This window comes from Lichenostomus cassidix, chromosome 12, assembly GCF_008360975.1.
Source record: "Lichenostomus cassidix isolate B80296 chromosome 12, HeHo_3.0, whole genome shotgun sequence".
NCBI lineage: Eukaryota > Metazoa > Chordata > Aves > Passeriformes > Meliphagidae > Lichenostomus > Lichenostomus cassidix.
In genome coordinates, this window is record NC_139493.1 from 8,571,600 (window position 1) to 8,589,526 (window position 17,927).

General features: G+C 41.2%; 1 protein-coding gene across 2 annotated transcripts in view; it reads left to right on the forward strand.

The window, feature by feature from the left end:
• Positions 1-17,927, forward strand: part of ARIH2 (ariadne RBR E3 ubiquitin protein ligase 2) — a 32,931-nt gene that overhangs the window by 3,246 nt on the left and 11,758 nt on the right. For both annotated transcript variants that reach the window (XM_085072462.1, XM_085072463.1), the window contains exons 2-4: positions 576-923; positions 13,531-13,598; positions 15,256-15,319. In XM_085072462.1, the coding sequence (XP_084928588.1) occupies positions 675-923; positions 13,531-13,598; positions 15,256-15,319 (381 nt within the window). In that variant the 5' untranslated portion in view covers positions 576-674. The remainder of the gene's footprint in view (positions 1-575; positions 924-13,530; positions 13,599-15,255; positions 15,320-17,927) is intronic.

Here is a 17,927-nt window from a genome sequence, read left to right on the forward strand (position 1 = left end):
ACCATTTGTTTTGAGGTGGTATTGAAGACTGTTAAACTGTGTGTATATGAGAGATCTGTTTGCTTGTTTTATTTTCTGAAGTCCCATTTAATGTCAGTGGTTCTGAAGCAATATGGATTTGTACAGAATATCACAGGTTGCCTTTCTAGGTACTGTGGTTATAGTTAAATTTTTTGTGTTTTTCGTGTTAATTAAGTGGATAGGATGCTGTTCTGCAGCAGTTCAGGCTGTTGATAAAAAGCTTTGCCATAAATTTGGTTTTATCTCTCAAAAGATCTGTAGTGAAGGTTATGCAGCCAGTTTCCCAATGTCAGAAATCTCAGGGCCCGCACTGGGGGCTAGGATACAGTGTAATAACCCAATCTCCAAGGATTTGGACCTTTCCTGTCAGAGCAGCCTTGGCTTTGCAGGTGCAAGAGTCAAAACTGATCCCAAACCAGGGACATGCACAGCAGAGTCCTCTTTACTGGGCCGTTGGGTCGGTCCATTCCCAGCTGTTTGATCACCTGTTTGATGTTGACGTGGCGCCTCTTACAATTTCTTAGGCACAGAAAAAACTGTTTTTCCTCCCTTAGGAGACAGAGCTCAGATGAAATCAAAAGAACGATAAAGTTTGGAGGAAAAAAAAGAAGCTGCGCTTGCTTTCCTGGTCTGCAGTTTGGCAGGGCATTAAGATGTCCGTGGACATGAACAGCCAGGGCTCTGACAGCAATGAAGAGGATTATGACCCTAATTGCGAGGAGGAGGAAGAGGATGAGGATCCTGGGGATATTGAGGATTATTATGATGGGGTAGCTAACGACGTGGAGCAGCAGGGAGCAGATGCCTTTGATCCAGAGGAATATCAGTTCACCTGCTTGACTTACAAGGAGTCGGAGAGCACTCTGAATGAACACATGGCCAGCTTGGCTGCCACGTTAAAGGTGAGGAAAGGTTTCTGCATTAACACAGCTGTAAAACAAGTCTGTGGTTGAACAGGCAAACGCTGAGAATACAGTTTGTAATTAAAGCTGTGGCAATGTTGCTGTTACGGGGGGTTGGAGGAGCATTATTGAAGGTCCCTTGTTCAAAACTGACTCAAAGGTTTGCAGTTGTTACATACGGGTTCTGGGGCCTGAAAAATCTTCCTCGTTGGATGTTGACATTTTTTTTTTACAGAGCTGAGCTTCATTACAAAAATTCCTGAGTTATAACTCTTTGCATTAACACAATGCAAAGAGGATATTTAGAAAAGAAACAAATCAAACCATAAATGATGCAGTTAGGTACACCTGTGTTTGAGAAAATAACTGACAAATAGGAAGACATGCTAAAACTCTGTAATTCTAACAAAACCACTTTTCTTGATTGATTTTGAGAGAATAATCATGGACTTTCAAAGACACTTCAGCTGTCATGCCAGGTATTAACCCTACTGTTGCAGTGACAGCAATTCAAGTACAATGAACTTGCCACCTCTTGGGGCAAGTATGACTTAATTCATCACAGAAAAGTCACACTGAGTCAGCTCCATGGTATTATGCTCAATAAGGCTTTTGTGAAGTTTTCTCTCTCTTTTTGTAATCGATTACTGTAGTGTCAGTCAAAAGAGGAGCAAACCAGAGGAAAACAGAGTTTTCTAAGCTCTAGATGTGGACACTGGGTTGAAATTGCTGCTGCATCTACTTTGGAACAAGTCTTCTAGTGCTTGCTCTTCTCTGGAACAGCCCCTAAAAGCAGGACAGGTGATGACTGCAGGATGTAAAAAAAAAATATGTTGGGTAGGTTTTAATTCCAATTCATTCTGTCTGAATCAAACCTAATTTTAAAAATTAGGGGGATCTCTTGATCTTTATTTGCACATCAATGCCCTGTAGAAACAGTATAACCATAAAGCCCGAGGACTATGAACCCTAAACAGGCTTTAAAGGGCACCCATAATTTGATGATTTTGCTATCTGTTGTGCTTGTTCCCAGCATTTACCACCTCAGAAAATGAAGTTTTACTTTTTCTTGCTGTTAAGCTTGTCTCTGTAATGACTTCAAAATGTGCATTCTGGGTTCTGAATGCCTGCAGTTCCCTACAGATTGTCAGAGGCAGGAGGCACCAGGAAAGTACAAATGAGAATAGTTGGTCAGCACTTCAGATCCAGCTGCCAGTTGCTCTTGGTTCTTAGCAATTAAGATTTAGAACAGCTTTTCTGTGCCTTATTGTTTGCCTTCAAATGGAACATTGAAAAGGTGACCCCTGCCATATTGTTCTCCTGAATTAAATTACAGAAAGCAATCATTTTAGCCTTTAAAATTAGGCTTCCAGAGTTAAAATAAAATTTTCAGGAGTTCTGAAGGTCTCATTGAGCAAATATTATGGTTGACCAGACAATACCAACCTGCTAGCTCAAATCTCATCCCAAATAGGACCCACAGAGAGAAATTTTAGATTCCTTTTATATCAGGAATATGTCTGCATATTTACTTTTAAAATGAAGCTCTACACATTTTGGTTTGTGCTTGGGAAGATGAAATTGCGTTTGAGTAGCGGTTTGAAAACCTGTGATCTTTTAAGCCACACCCTCAGGCTTTAGCCCCCGAAGTGCCACATTAACTCTGTTCTACAGCAACAGTAATGCAACAGTTGCACTTTTCTTGGATATCTGTTGTGTATCTGCAGCGTTTGCTTTTTGTTTCCTGGCATACTTTCTTACAATATTTCAACAACCTTGTCTTCCTTCCCCTCTCTACCCGAAGGAAGTTTGTGATTTTGTTTGTTTTCTGAGAGAAAATTGAATAGAAAGAGTTAGTATTGAATTAGCAAACATAGAGAAGGAAATGGAATAGAGCATGTTGAACTATTTATCATCATTATTTTTTATGGACTTAATGGATATGAGTAAGCAGGGATAGACTTTTCTAAGAATTATATTAACTTCTTTTGATCTCTAAGAACTGCTTTTTCTTTTCAAAACAACCTTTCACAATGTCTTGGGTTTCCTTGAATAGTGATGATTGTTCTTTTGAAGCATCTGGTTAATGTTGTTGATTTAATCTCCTTTACCTTATGATAGATACTGATTATGTGGTGCTTTTTCAGCATTAGCTCATATTTAAGGCAGAGTGGTTGCCCCAACAGGAAAAGCTGAAGGTAAATTAAAGACTGCAGGAGGTACAACATTGAAGGCAATGGATGACTTGGTATCTGAGTGATTTACAATCACAAGAAATTAATATATTAATACAATTCCCTAAAGCAAATTTAAAAAAATGCAATAAATAGGCTCAAAGCTGTGTTGGAATGTTCTGCCACTGTCTGTTGTCATTAGGTGATTCACTTGCTGAAGGTTAAACTGGGGGACACACACACACGTGTGTATTGAGTGTGTTTTTTCTCTGTGACATATTGTCTACACACCTGAAAGACCAGAAACAGGATTTCAGAGCTACACATCTTCATATTTGCAATCTGTGATGATATTGGCTAATAACAGTTTAAATAGATAGTATTTCATTTGCTCTCCTCATGAACCTCAATGTTTGTTTTTCAAACTGTTTTGCTCAGCTATTTCAGACTGATTGTTAAATTTGTTAAATGCCTATTTTTTTAAAGTGTTGTGGTAAAGGGTGGTCTTTGGACACCTTCTGGGCTGTTTGCATTCCCCATGAGTCACAGCTGACCTTGTTCTCATTCCTGCTGAAGGCAGAGAACTAAGCAAACCTTGCATTGGCTGGTTAACTTCAGGTCAGGTGTGAACACCCTGCATATGTTGAAAAGTTTGCATGCAACATTGAAAGAGAAGCTCTCTTCAACAAAATGATTGTGCTTTCTTTACCCCAATTAGAGACAAAATTCAGTTAAAACATGAAGTCTGATGAAAGCATGAGACCCTGCATGTAGGTAGATGTATGTCCATGTATTTCTTACTATCACAGGAAACATCTACCACGAATTCTTCTGACTTGCTTTTTGTTAGGTGAGGAATTCTGAATAGAAAAATTAGTGCAAACAAGGCAGCAGTAGATTAAATCAGCTGTGCTGTGTGACAGGCCTGCAACCACAGTAGTGGTTATTCCAGAACCATACAGAAACTAGAGTGACTTAGTGTTACTCTGAAAGTTTCTCCTTAATTTTGGTTTTATTTAGAACTGTGAGTTCACTGGTTTTCAAGGAAGAGTAAATCTTTGCTCCTTGGTTAGTGTTGTTAATATGAAGATCTGAGGAAGGTTCAGTTAATACCCTGACAAAAACTAGGACAGTCTCGGTTGAAACATACCAGAAGAAAATCTCAAATTAATACCCAAAACTGTGGTTCTCTGACCAAAAGGCCTGTGAATTGAAGTAGGTAATTTTAATTCCTCAAAAGGTTACTTGACCACAGTCAACACTTGTGAAGGACAATGCTCTGGAAAGCAGAGTGGCCTGTATTGCCTGCAGACCAGCAAAGGAATTCACAGTAGTTCTTTATATGAAACAGCTATAATTATAAGATACAGTATCTTTCAAAAATAATGAATTAAAATGGTATAGTAGTAAGTTTGCTTTTGAGATAACTCTGTCAGTTGTCATTGAGTGGTTGTGGGTCCTAGAGTGGCTTATCAGTACATGCAAACAGTGTGATATTCAGCAGTTGTACAAACAAAGTTGACCCTGTCACTGGCAAGCAATTAAGTGTGTGATGATGTCATACTGTTTTTGTTTGTGAATGAGGCTTCCTGGCTCTGCTGAGGGTCTCCATACATATCTGAAATATCTGTAATGTTTCAAATAACTGGCGATAGTTTCCCTGTTTCAGTGAGGAGGTGGATTTTTCTAGTGTTATAAACCAGTAGATGAAACAATTGTAATTAGAATTTATGGAAAAAAATTTAGCTCGACTTTAGGTCTTAGCTGAGTGTCAGTCATGAGGAAGTTGTGATATTTCTGCACATACAAGCTAGCAGGGGAAGATAGTCATGTTGTTTTACAGGCAATTGGTACTGACGTCTTTCTACTAAAACCAAAGGAATTGTAAGACTAAAGAACTTATAATTTTCACTTCACTAATTTGAGTAATATGCTAATATTTATCAGAGAGCAAAAAGCTTACTTCCTGTGCTTCCTGAAATAACAGCTTGTGATGTGGTTTTTTTAGCCCCGTCCCTTGAAGAGTAAATCTTGGTGGATGGAAAAAGTATTTGATATCATGACACAATTCTGAATCTGTTAATCCATGTTTTCACTACTGATCTTTCAGAGATAAACCATTTTTTCATATATTCTCACTCACCATACTGATGTTGCATCTTTTCACGGGACGAGATTAGTATTTGCTCATGAAAACACAGCCCTCTGAGACTGCTCCACACACTCAAATTGCGCTGACACAGAGCAGTTAGTTTGTAGAGCTGCTTGGTGAGTGCTGGCAGTGCTCCTTTGCAAATACCATCTCCAGCAGACCCAGGGTCATGTGCGTGGGGACTGGCAGCCTGTGTGAGCAGCCTTTCCCGAAGGAGCCTGTTCCCTGCGATCACAAAGTGTCTGTAAAGAGCCACACATCAGGCCCTGGGGTGTGTGTGCCTTGCTGTATCGCTGTTCAAACCATGGCCCAGAGTGTGCTGTGGGGTGCTGCTTATCCAAACCAACCTGCAGTGCTGCAGAGTCATCCTTTCAATGCTGTAATGACTTCATGGAACTTTATGCAATGTAAAATGGCAGGATTAAAGCCTCGCTGTGCCTGAGTACCTCGGGTGCAGGAGAGGGATTAAAGCCCCTTGAAATATTAAAATGCATGTTCATAAGAACAGGGTTTCAAAAATTTATGTTCAAAGTTAAAGTCCATAAGCACCAACATTGGTAAGTATTAGTAAGCAATAAATATTTAAATATAATTTATTATAAATGGTAGAACCTGATAGGCAAATTTGTCTTTTTCACAGAACCCGTGTGGTGCTGTTTGGCAAAGATAACGCACTGTTTCAAAGTACCCTTAAACCCCTAGATTAGTCAGGGGTTATATCTGTACTCTCTTCTGTGTTTTAATACCAAGCCAACATTATGTGGGACGTCCAGTCTGAAGCATTAACCCTTAGGAACACTCACGTTTGAGACATACCTTTGTTCTTTATCCACTTTTTTTTTCCAAGCAGAAAGATCCTTGAAGTTCTGCTATGTAAAAGTTGCATTGCTGCCTACAGATTCACAATGCCTGTACTTCTGTAGTATCAAGAGAACAGGAGTGTGTCTGTATCTTCACTGTAACTGTGTCTTCAGTATGTTTTGTTTTGGCTCATAAAAGTCTTCTCGTTTTTTAAAAATGTATTAAGTTTTTGTAGATTTTCGGTCAGCATGGTAAGAGAGCTGGCTGGAGAGCCTAGACCTTGCAACCTTGTTACAACTCCGAGGAGTCCTTTGAGGAGAGAAAACAGTTTTGTTACTTGTTGCCCAGGACTGCTGAAATTCTCCACTTGACTGGAAAAATGAGCCACAAATGTGGAGGGTGATTATAGCCCACACATTTCTTTGTGATTCACACCTTAAGTGTATCTTACAGCCAGTATGACTCTGCAATGAGCAAAAAAATCTGTTCGCAGCTGTTGATGAGTGTGATCTTGGTGGGAGGTAGAGGCAAGACACAAGTCATTAAAAATGCCAAAACAATCTCTCAGTAACTGTTTCATGTTGCAAGCTTACAGCTGGACATCACGATCACAGGAGCAGCATGAAGCAGCTGAGCACTTCGCCAAATTTGTGCTGTGCCTGTTAAGGATGGTGCAGCAGAAACGAGCTGTGTTGTGCTCTGTGAAGCAGTTTTGCAAAGCAGATGTTCCTCCTCTTCATCTTCGTATAACAAAGAAAAACCCCTTAGAGCTGGGGTTGTGAAGGGCTATGTTATTTGGGACTGAGCAGGGATTAATCACTGCAAAGTTACCTAAGCCCTGCTCTGCTGTGGCTGTATGCACACACCAGTGCTCCCAGTTCGGGTTGGCTGCCCAGTGTTCTGAGCCACTGGTCACGATTGTGTGGATTCAGGTTATTACCTGACCTTCGCTTCTTCCCTGTGCACCTTCCGAATCATCCTCTGTCAACCAGAAGGAATTGTCCACTTCTCCTGTGTTTTGCTGGGAGAGCACCTCAGCAGAGGCTTGCAGTGGGGTGTGTTGCTGGGTGTTGGCAGCATTCAGAGCACAGTGCAGTGTGTGCTGGGCACTGGTGCTCTCATACTGTGTTACTTTGGAAAGAATAACTGCAGGGAGGACAGCTGGGGAGTCTCATGTCAATCTTATATCCATGCACTGTCTTACAGCTTTTTTGCTGCATTTCTTTCGCTCTAAATCTTTCAAAGAAGGGATCTCATAGCTGTTTTGTAATAATGCCTTCTGGCATACCAGCTTGCTTAAATGTTTCTGTTCTTTTAATATTTATTTCTGAATTTCCTCAGGAAGAATAGCCTAACAGCTTGAGAAATACGTCTGTTGAGATTTCCTAGCTGAGTCCTACTGATCCTGTTTGTTGGCAGCTGCAGCTGAAATTGTTGCTGTCCTGTGTAGGAGAGCGGATGGATTAAAGCGATGTGTAAATGTGGAGAAGGAGCTAGAATTTAACCCTAGATCCCCTTTCTTCAGTATGTGGCCAAGTAGGTTATGCACTGACAGCTTCACAACCGTGGTATAACACCAGCAGTGTTTGTCATTCCCAAACTGCACTCTGCCTCCTAAATATGCTTCTAATCTTGCAGACTGACACCAGGTCTCTGCATGCCAGAAGGTGAGTGACAGGGTACAGATTAAAACCCTGTGATGAAGCAGAGCTCATGTAGTGCTGTTTGTCAAAACCTTTCTATGGTATTGAGTGCAGCCACAGTTTCTTAAATAGCATTTCTCTCCCTGCTGCAGCCTGTGGCCTGTAATCAGAAGAGGGTCTGAAATGTCAGACAAATCATAACCAATCCTCTGTGTGAAATCTAAAGGTGGAGGGCTTTTTCTCACTTTTTAAAAAAATTTGACTGAACACAGGAAAAAATAAATGCAGTATATATGATTTTATTGTAAGATTGTCTGTTTTTCCTGTCAGATGAAGTTAATTTGAGTTCAATTTTTAAAACAACCTTCCTGTGCTCAGAAACCTGTAACAGAAATGAAGGGCTTTGCTACAAGACTTTGAACCCTTGGGGTGTTTATGGCAGGTGATGTGAATCATATCTCAAGCTCCTGCAACCTCCTGAGTTTTCTACTAAGATTATATTTGGGAAGTCTGCTTAAAAGAGGAAGATCAAAGCAAAGGATAAAATGTGGTCCAAAAAAAGCTTTTGGTTGCCCTTTCTTAATTCCCAATATTTCTGCAGTTTTCTGAGAAATCCTTCAGTAAAAACAGGGCAGTCACATAATTTTTCCAATGGGGCATGGAGGGATTCAGATCTACTTTCTAAAAGGAGCACAATTATAAAATGGAATATTTTCCATTTGTGGGTCACTTTCTTGACCTCAGTATCCTGAAGTAAAGCATGTCTGAAGGGGTTTTTTCTTCAGTGGAATTACTCAATACACATTATGGTTTCTTTCTAAGGTGTTACTCTACTGCCAGCTCAGCTCAGTCTCTGTTTTGCCATAGTTTCTCACCAACAGAAGCAATTTCAGAGGCTTTTGCTCCATGTGCCTTTACCGTTGTAAAGAATTTTAGTGTGTTTTCAGAGGGTTTGATGCAACACACAAGCTGGTGTCTTTTGAAGTTCATCCTTTCATTGTAGAACTAACAAAAACTATTTGTGGATTAAAACAAATGCTTCTCAAGATTAATCCTATTTGCTTAAATCTATTTGTATAAAAACCTTTGATTAGGTAAAATAAAAGAAATGGAAGTTACATTTCTTTATGCCAGATTTGTGTTCTTCTTGGGCAGACATTTCAGTGCAACCATGATCTAACAGGAATTGTCAGCTTGGTGCAAAGCCATGGGATGTCAGTTCCAACCAGATTCTATCATCTCCAACTCGTTCTGAATTGAATCTCTTTGAGAATCACATGATGATCATTGTTTTAAATTCCTGATACCATATCTCTGCAAAAATGAGGATTGAAATACACCTCCAAAAAATAGGCCATCCCTTTGAGAATAGTGAAAGGAACTCATGAGATATGCATGCAATATAAATATGCATGAGCATTTTCTGTAGAATATAAACTCTACAAAAGATGGTGGTTTTTTAGCTTTTAGGAAACATTTCTGTCTGAATTAGCAACTGTCAAAGTGGAATGGTTGAAAAGATTTTCTGCTGTAAGGAGATGAAACTTCAGCTTTCCAACACCTTGCCTTATCTAAGGAAGCAAGTTGAGACAGTTGTTTTAGAGCCCTCTGAACACAGCAAGGTACCTGCAGAGATTCTTTGCAAATTCTTTTGATATTGTCTTGTCCTAAAGAGTGCCAGACTCTATTTCACACTTCAAAAGTGTGAGAATTTTGCTTATCTTTGGGAGTAAAGAAGCTAGCAGATAAATGGAGACAGAAATAATAATGAAGAAAATACTGTGCACTCTTCCAGAAAACGGATAGATTTGTGTTTGATGTAATGCCATTACTTCAGACATTTTTTACAACTCCTGTAGAGTCTTTTCCTTTTGCAGAGCAGCTTCCTTGTGGCACCCTTGCTCTGGTCATAGGCACTGCGCCCCTTTTCCAGTGCACAGATCAACATCTGATGCCCATTCCTGGCAATCAGTAGCCCTCCATAAGTGGGCGTTAAACTGGTGGATGTTTGGAAGAGGCACATAAAATTCCTGTTTTAAAATAAAGCTAGAAATTGCGGATTGGTTGAGATTCTGTCGAGCTCTTCTGCCACATCATGAAGAAAGAAGCCTGGTCTTCAGTCAGAAATTTTTCAGGTTCAGGTTTCAGGATCAGGACTGAGCTGATGTTTGGTATTAAAGTTTTAAGCTCATGATGGGGAAATGAGAATGAGGAAAAGAAAAAAAATTAGCTGGCTATTGGTTTCAGCTTCTAAACTTAAATAAATGCAATCCTGTATAGAGGGGTTCTGGAGACATCAGGCTATGTAGAAGCATTGTCACAATTGATGGGTTGCAGGCAAATACTGAAACAGAAGTGCAACATACAGAATATGCATTCCCCTCTGCAGCAGGGTCTGTAAAAGTATTTCACTGAAAGGAGCTGCTTCCAGCAAGACACCAAGTGGGCTGTGTTACTGCCTTTTTTGGTTCTTAGATTCTGAAATGAGAATGGGAAAGTTTAAACAAAGCAGGCAATTTATCAGAGGCCTTTTTGTTTTAATGTGTTTCACGTCTGAGGCAAAGCATTACTGTTCCTGAGATTCTTGTGCCTGCGCTGATAGGGGACTGAATCAGTGCTCTTTCTGAAGTGTTTTATAGGTTTGAGATCTTTCATTGTGTGAAACTTGTGACTGTCCAGGAAACATTTTATGGGACAGTGTGCCAGCAATATCAGCTTCTGTACATTGCTTCTTCAGTACTGTAAGTTAATGAATTATGTACATGTGGACATCTGTACATAAGTACATAGGTACTTCTGATTGCAACAGTATTTTTCTGTGCTAAGCATGTTTTTGCTCCTGCTTACAAAGAAATACTTCAGCTATTCTGGGGTGTTGTTGTGGAAGAGCTGGCTGACTTGGTACAATCATTCAGTCATTGTGAGTGTGCAGGCATTGAAGAGAGGCTGGGGAGCGCTGCTAATCAATAGAAGCAGGCTTTTGTTAAACATTTGTTTTTCTTCTCATGCGTGTTTTCCGGAATCTCCTCAGTACTGTTGGCCTCTGATGGCATTCACATTTGTCTTCTGAATTCCCAGCCTTGCTGCTGGTGAGCAGGGCATAGCACATGGTGAGACTTCACTCAGCAGGCACAGCCACAGCATCATCAGTTGTTTGCTTGTCTCACATCCTTCTTTCTTACAGTTTGAATGTTATCTATCTAATATGTAAGAACTGGTACTTCCATGGCAAGGAGACTGAGGGTATGTTGCTGCAGCTGTCTGACTCTGGGATTTCTGTTTTGCAAGATCACATGTGCTCCTGTCTGACTCTGGGATTTCTGTTTTGCAAGATCACATGTGCTCCGATCAGGTAGTATCAAAAATCTTTCTGCTTCAGAGCTTTTATGAAAGTGGTCTCATGTCATGAATGAGGCTTTATGAATTGAAAATGTTATGTTCTTGTGGGCTGTTATAATGAAAGTACTAAAATTAGCACTGCAGCTGATCCCATCAGTGCTTGCAGTGGGAGTTAAATAGGAACAGTCATAGAAGCTTTGTTATTCTTCTAGATCTCTTAGTCTGGCATCTTTCTAGAGCATTAATTCTCCATTTTGCCTGCATATAATTTGGCTCAAAAGTATTTGTTTCTGTTAGGATAGTTCTTTAGATTTCAGAAATGTGTGCTGGTATTTGTCTTTCCATACATCTTCTGTCTTGAATATATTTGAGTCCTCCTCAGGGAGCAAGTAACTTCATGGAATCATGATGCTGCAATAAATGCTATGTCTCAGGCTCTAAAAATCTGACTGAAAATTTTTCAATTCATTTTCCTGTGTTAGAGATCAACTTCCCATTTAAGTCCAGTAGTTTTTCTTCTGTCAGGATGGTAGTTCTTCCTTGCTGCTACTGAGAAATAGTTTTGTTACTGTTAGAGAATGATTCATTAGCATGTGGTTTGCATTTGTAGGAAGCCAGTCTTGTAGAGACCACATTCCTGATGCTTGTTTGTTTTACAGATTCAAATGCAGATGTTTTCCTTGTACAAACAAGTCAGAGGTGTCTGTCTGGGTTTGCCAGGCTAGGGGCTTAAGATAACAGCCCATCCCAGGCTGGCAGTGGCACTTCATCCATGCAGACTGTGGTGTTGGCAGCAGCAGCCCTGTGTGCCACGCTCCATCTAATCACAGGCTTCTGTGCCGGGAGGGAGGGCAACGCTGCCTGGCAGCCTTTGTTTTCAAAGGGTCACATCACATCGCTGGTAAAGTTGAGGAAGGTGACATGCCAGATATTGCACAGCATGAGCTAATGCTTTGGTTCTCCTAGAAAAAGGCTTATTTGTATATGGAAGATTGCTCTTTTATTACTGGGATTTCTTAGTGGTCAGCAAAGTGGGTACATCAGAATGTAGAGATGGGTAAGAGTCAATTAAACACCACATCTGCTTTTTCTGTTGGTGCTGCACTGGTTTAATTCGCTGACCCAACCATCCAGCACTGAAAAATGCCAGTGCAGGACCAGGGCAGTATCATGTGGCAGCAATAGGTCGGTTGTGTTGGTGAAACTGCACCTCTTCCACAGGATTGATTTAGAAAGTAATGAATATGCTGCTCCTAGGTGCGCAGAGCCCGACTGTTTTTGTGACCATTACTTGTTTCTCCTTCCAGATTGTTTTGGTGTTGCTGTGTGTCTGTATTACATCAGATCCTGTGATTCACCTGTAGCAGGATTCAAGAAGGCTTATGGCATTTCAGCTCGTGATTGGGACTGACAGCTTCTCTAGGAAAAAAAAAAGCAACTCTTTCTGCAGCTAGAACAGGAGCTGTTTTCTGTGAGCAGAGTAGAGAGGTGCCTTGATGATAGCTTGTCTTGGAGTGCAGGAGGCAGAGCCCTGTAGCCTCAGAGGGTGTTTGAATGCAGAATGTGCGGACTCTGAACTTGCCCAGATGCTTCCTAGCACAGACAGGAGTGAGGAGACAGGTGTCAGCCCTCTGAATTCTCCTGGAAAAGGTGTGTTGTTTGCAGGACACCTGCTTTGAACTCTAGGACTTGAAGGAGTCGAGAACCAGGTTGAAGGTCCATCAGCTCAGCAGATGTGTGTAGAAATCTTTTTGTGCAAGCAGAGAAGTCTGTGTTCTTCTGAAACAAGCTAATACATAAAATGAAGCAGAACTTGTTTGTTTGTACCCTTGTCGCAATGACTTTAAATGTCATGTTGCAGTATTCTGGTGGTGCTCAGGCTAGCATGGATTTTGCTAGTGTTTGCCAAGAGTCCACATAGTGCAAGCAGTTTTGCATGGAGACAGGCCCTGTCACAGTAGTTTTCTGTCTTCCTCTTCCACTCCAGCATGTAACTTTCTTCTCCACAGTAAAGGGCCGGGAAAATGTTTTGTGCTTTTCCCATACCCTTTGCTGTCACAGTTTGCCTGTGTTTGCAGCCTGTTGCTGCTTCACTTCGGTAAGTGGTATCTGTCTACCCTGAGGTTTCTACTTTGCACATTTAGTGAGGACCCTGATCCCAGTCTGCTCTGGGCCTCCAGAGTGGTGATGACAGTCAGGAGTGGATGTGGGGCTTCCATGCACAGTTAAGATAATCCAGTGAATTCTTGATTTCTTCCTCTCTGTCCTGTTGTAACAATGTGAGTTAGTTTTTGGTACATCCATACTTTGTTCCAGCTTTTATATTGCAGATGTCCTGGCTGTAAGCATCATGTCTAGCAATTTAATGTGAATTGATTATCACTGGGATATTGTACTGAGTTTGTACAACTTTTATATGAAAATCATAGTCCTAAGCAGAGGCGTGGCTTCAAAATGTGCTAAGATTGACCTTTCTTTTTCTTTTATTTTCCACCTAGGTATCACATGCTGTTGCAAAGCTAGTATTAGTTAGTTTCCACTGGCAAATCTCAGAGATTTTGGAAAGGTAAGTATAAATAGTCTTACTTGTTCTGTACTCAGTGCTTTCTCCCCTGGCTTTGCAGAAATGCTCTGTGTGCTCCATAGGTATGTTTTTGGCATGTGTCTTTGGACCTGAAAGCAGGACATGGAGTCCATTTCAGGGAGCAGAGGAAAGCTACCAGTTTGTTGAGACTGCACTGCCTGTAAGAAATTTGTAAACAGGGAGAGGGTAGTAATGGTAACTGTTAGGAATTAACTGTTATGCTAGGAACCCTGTAGATTTATCTTAAATTTTGAAATAACACATTGAGAGTGCTGCATCTATATTTAACAGACATAAAGTTAACATATGTTCTGCTTTGAACATAAGAGCCATAAATCATAAAGGAGCACTGACCCTATACTGATGTAGTCTTTAGTAGTACAATTGCATTGAAGTTTTTGTTCCTTTTGACATAAGTGATGTTTTTTTCCCAAGCTGAGCAGCATTTGGAGAGCAGGAGAAGATGATGTGAGAGAAGTGAGCACTGCAGCTCCCTTGTTTGGTCAGTGTCACTGTAACAAAGCCCTCCAACTGATTTCAAAAAGAGGGTCAGACTCTGCCCAAACATATGCGGGAAGTGCATTGGGAGGCACTGCTGGCTGGCAGCCCCTCCACAAAATACTGGCTCAGAACTGAACATTGTCTGAAAATAGAGAGCATATCAGCTTGACTCATTCTGCCCTGACATTTTTGGCCCTGTAGCCAGCAACTTCATCCAGAGAATGTATGGAAAATGTGTCTTGTGTATAGATGCTGTTGCCTCCTTGGTTACCATCTATCCTGTGAAAGCTTTTCTCTGGGGTTCAAGGAGCATGAGATTCCTGCATAGCAGCTCAGGGTGATCCTGCAGGTTAACTGAAGAGACCCAGACAAGAGCAAATTTGGGGAAAGATTTAAAGCAATGACTTTGCAAGTTGTTCTCCAGTTGATTTAGTCTTCAAACTTCTCTGTTGGTACAAAATGACATCAAATGAAAGCTTACTAGAACAACTGAGAAGTAATGGTGAGGAGGGAGAACTTACAATAAGGCCACAACAGTGATGCTGCTATTTGTGAATTCATTGAGATATAAATATTCCTCTGCAAAGGAAATCATAAACAGCAAAATGTGTTTAATTCTATGGCTGCTGATAGACAGCTTTATATGCCTAAAGGGTGATAATCTGTCACAAAGTAAATGCTTAACTAGACAATAGTCTGGAGTTAAAGTGAGACTTAACCAGGACAGCTTGATTTTACAGAGGGATAGGAGACAGACAAGAGCCTCGCTGGTGTGTGTTATTGTGGTCAGTGGCTTAGGACTGCTCTAGGACTGTGGATGGAAAATCTTAGCTTAAAAATAATTTTTTCATGGGAGGGAGATAGTTGTACAACAATACTCAAGAAATATAAGGGAAATGTTAATCCATTACCAGGAGAAGTATTATTTCTGTTTCTGAAGAAACTCTCATGAGGTTCTTTTGATGGGAGCTCAGCTCTGTATGAAAGAGCCTCGCACAGGACATATTTTCACTTTCCTTGCTGAAACCTACCCTACCATTTGCACAGAGCCAACTGTTTATTCAGGTGAGAAGGATCAATTTAACAATACAAAATGTACTCAGAAATTGATTTGATCATTCTTCAATTGCCTTTTCAGGCACAAGTCTAATGCTGCCCAATTGCTAGTGGAAGCACGAGTTCAGCCCGCCTCATCCAAACATGTAAGTATGCGAACTATCCCGTCTGTTCCCTTGGCAGACACCTCTGACCCCCCTCATGGGGGATTGCATTACTAATAGCATAGCCTGTCCCATGTTAACCCTTTGCAAACTCAGGTCTGACACCCTAATTCATTGCTGGGTTTACTTCTGAAATGAGAATGCATTCCAGGGGTCACTAATATTTAAATAGCAGCTTTACTGTTGGCTTGCAGGTAGTGTTCAAGAATTACTTTCTTCAAGAAGATTAGGATAAGTTTTTGGCATGAGTGATGGCACACAATGGAAGGAGCAGAGTGCATGGGCTTGGCTGCCTCTTCCAATTCTGTTCTCTGTAAAAGACACTGAAAGGAAGTTCTGGCTGCACAGAGTGAACAGAGCTTGTCTGTGTCTGGAACAAAATTTAAAAAAAAATTATCTTTTCTTTTACCTGAAATGACTGTTTGCACTGCTCAGCTCATGGATGCTTAAGCTAAATCTCCCAGTGAGTTGTGTTGCTGCTGAGTCAGTCAGTGCTGATATTTGAACCAACAACTTGTGTTTTGTAGCCAGGGCTACACAGATCTTCAGATACTTCCAGATACTTCCCCTTCCCCACCCCCTCCCCCACTTTGAATAAAAGCTTCCTATTGCATGTTTATAAATTTCATTCACAGTAGGTGTCTTGGTACAATGCAGAATTACCCTAGGAACACATTGCCATGTGTCACATTTTGAGTGATAATATACTACATCTGGGAAGCACTCTGGGTTGTGGGGGAGAGGAGGTTTTAAAGGCCTGATTTGGCATCTAAGCTGCCTTGTAACTAGCAGATAGTGAAAAAGCTAAGCTGACAGGAGTCAGCTTCATGGGCTCAAATTATCTGCCTAAAGTCCACAAAAAAATTATCTTTGTTATTTGACATACCTGCAAATTAGTCCATGTATTTCAAGACTTATCTGAGTCTTGTATCAGCTGTCACTTAAGTATTACCCCTGCTATGGGCCATTCCAGCCTCCTTGGCAGGCAAGGTGAAGACCACTGGCACATCATTTCAGTCAGGGTCTTGTGTTTGCACCAAACACTGTCACAACTTAAATTTACAGTAATTTTATATTTTTTTCTGAGGGGGTAGGAAGTGGTACAGGAATCTTTTTCACCCAATGTGGCAAATGCTCGAGGCAAACCATACATACTGCAAAACTGAGACAAAACATTACAAATATAAACATCACAAAACTACTGAGACAAAATGCATGCAAATAATCAATGCAGTGAAGAACAGTGTAACTCTTCAATCCTGTTGCCACTTCATCTTCTCATGGCCACATCATCTTCTCATGAAATACCTGTAAGATGAGACAGAAAAGAAAACTGAGTCCATCTTGGACTGGTTTTAAAGACAAAGAACTCTCCATCTGCTGTTAATTTTGTGTTCTCTGCCATGGGCATCTGTGCCTACCCATGTGTTCCCTGTGCCCTTTGTACAGCAGTCTGACTCTTTGCAACAAATCCTACCTGTCTGCCATAGGTTGCCAACTGCCCCCACGTAAAACCAGGTCCTGCCTGTGGTCCATCCCCACGAGCAGCTCTAAGCAATTGAGTTGCCTAAAGCTTCAGTGAGTCAGGTAGTCCTTTAATCAGAGAGTTCATTCTCTCCAGCTCAGCAAACAACAGCATGGGAGAAGACTGACAGGTTGTAAGACCCCTCTCATGTATAAATTGGAGGCAAGCAGCCTTGTGCACACTCTTGGTGAGATTACCCAACGTTGGAGTGGAGATAGAGATGAGTTCTCTCCTCTCCAAGGGGTCTAAACCTCCTGCCCAGTAGGTTGCCCTTTGGGCCAGAGACCAGGACTCCCTGCCATTATGCATTATTTAGGACACTCTGGGACCCCAGGTTCCTTGTGCTTCCTCCTCCAAAAGCTTCATCCTATCTCCCCCCATCAGTGAAATCCTCCACATATACTGTTTCAGCTTCCTTTGCATGCCTGCTGTGTTTTTCTTGCAGCTGAGCCAGCTCAGTTGCAGAATAGGGCACTTGTTTGGTTGTTACAGTGGGTGCCACCTCCTCACTCCCTCATAAACAGCATCAGTCTTTATGAATGGGCAGAGTTTTGGGAGAGGCTGGGGGTCTGGCTTTGCTGTATCAAGCTCCTCCCAAGGATAAAGACAGGTAACATCATGTCAGCAAGGTCCATCTCTTTAGTGAGGCTGGAAAGCCCCACCTCATTCTCCAAATCCTCCCCCTCAAAGCAGGCAATCTGCAAATGTAATTCTGTCTCTCTTGCTAGGGATTCATTTAGTCAAATATGCAAGTTTTCTGTTACTCTCTTTTCAGCATTTAACTCATTATGTGTTTTCTGCTGGGCACTGTGTTCTGCCTCCAAGGTTGCTTGCAATATTTTAGGCAATTCAGGCAAAGACACATTCACCACCTTACTTCGTTGCTTAGCTCTGTGCTTATCTCTTTGAGCAGCTATTAAAGCAGCTCCTAAAAGTGTGAAGAGTATGGATTTACCCTTACCATTTTTTTTTCTTTTTTGCCAAATATTTCATTTTTTCCACAACAGCAGCCAGAGAATGCCAATTTTCACCAGCCCAGCTCTGTCCATTCAAAGTTGGACAAGC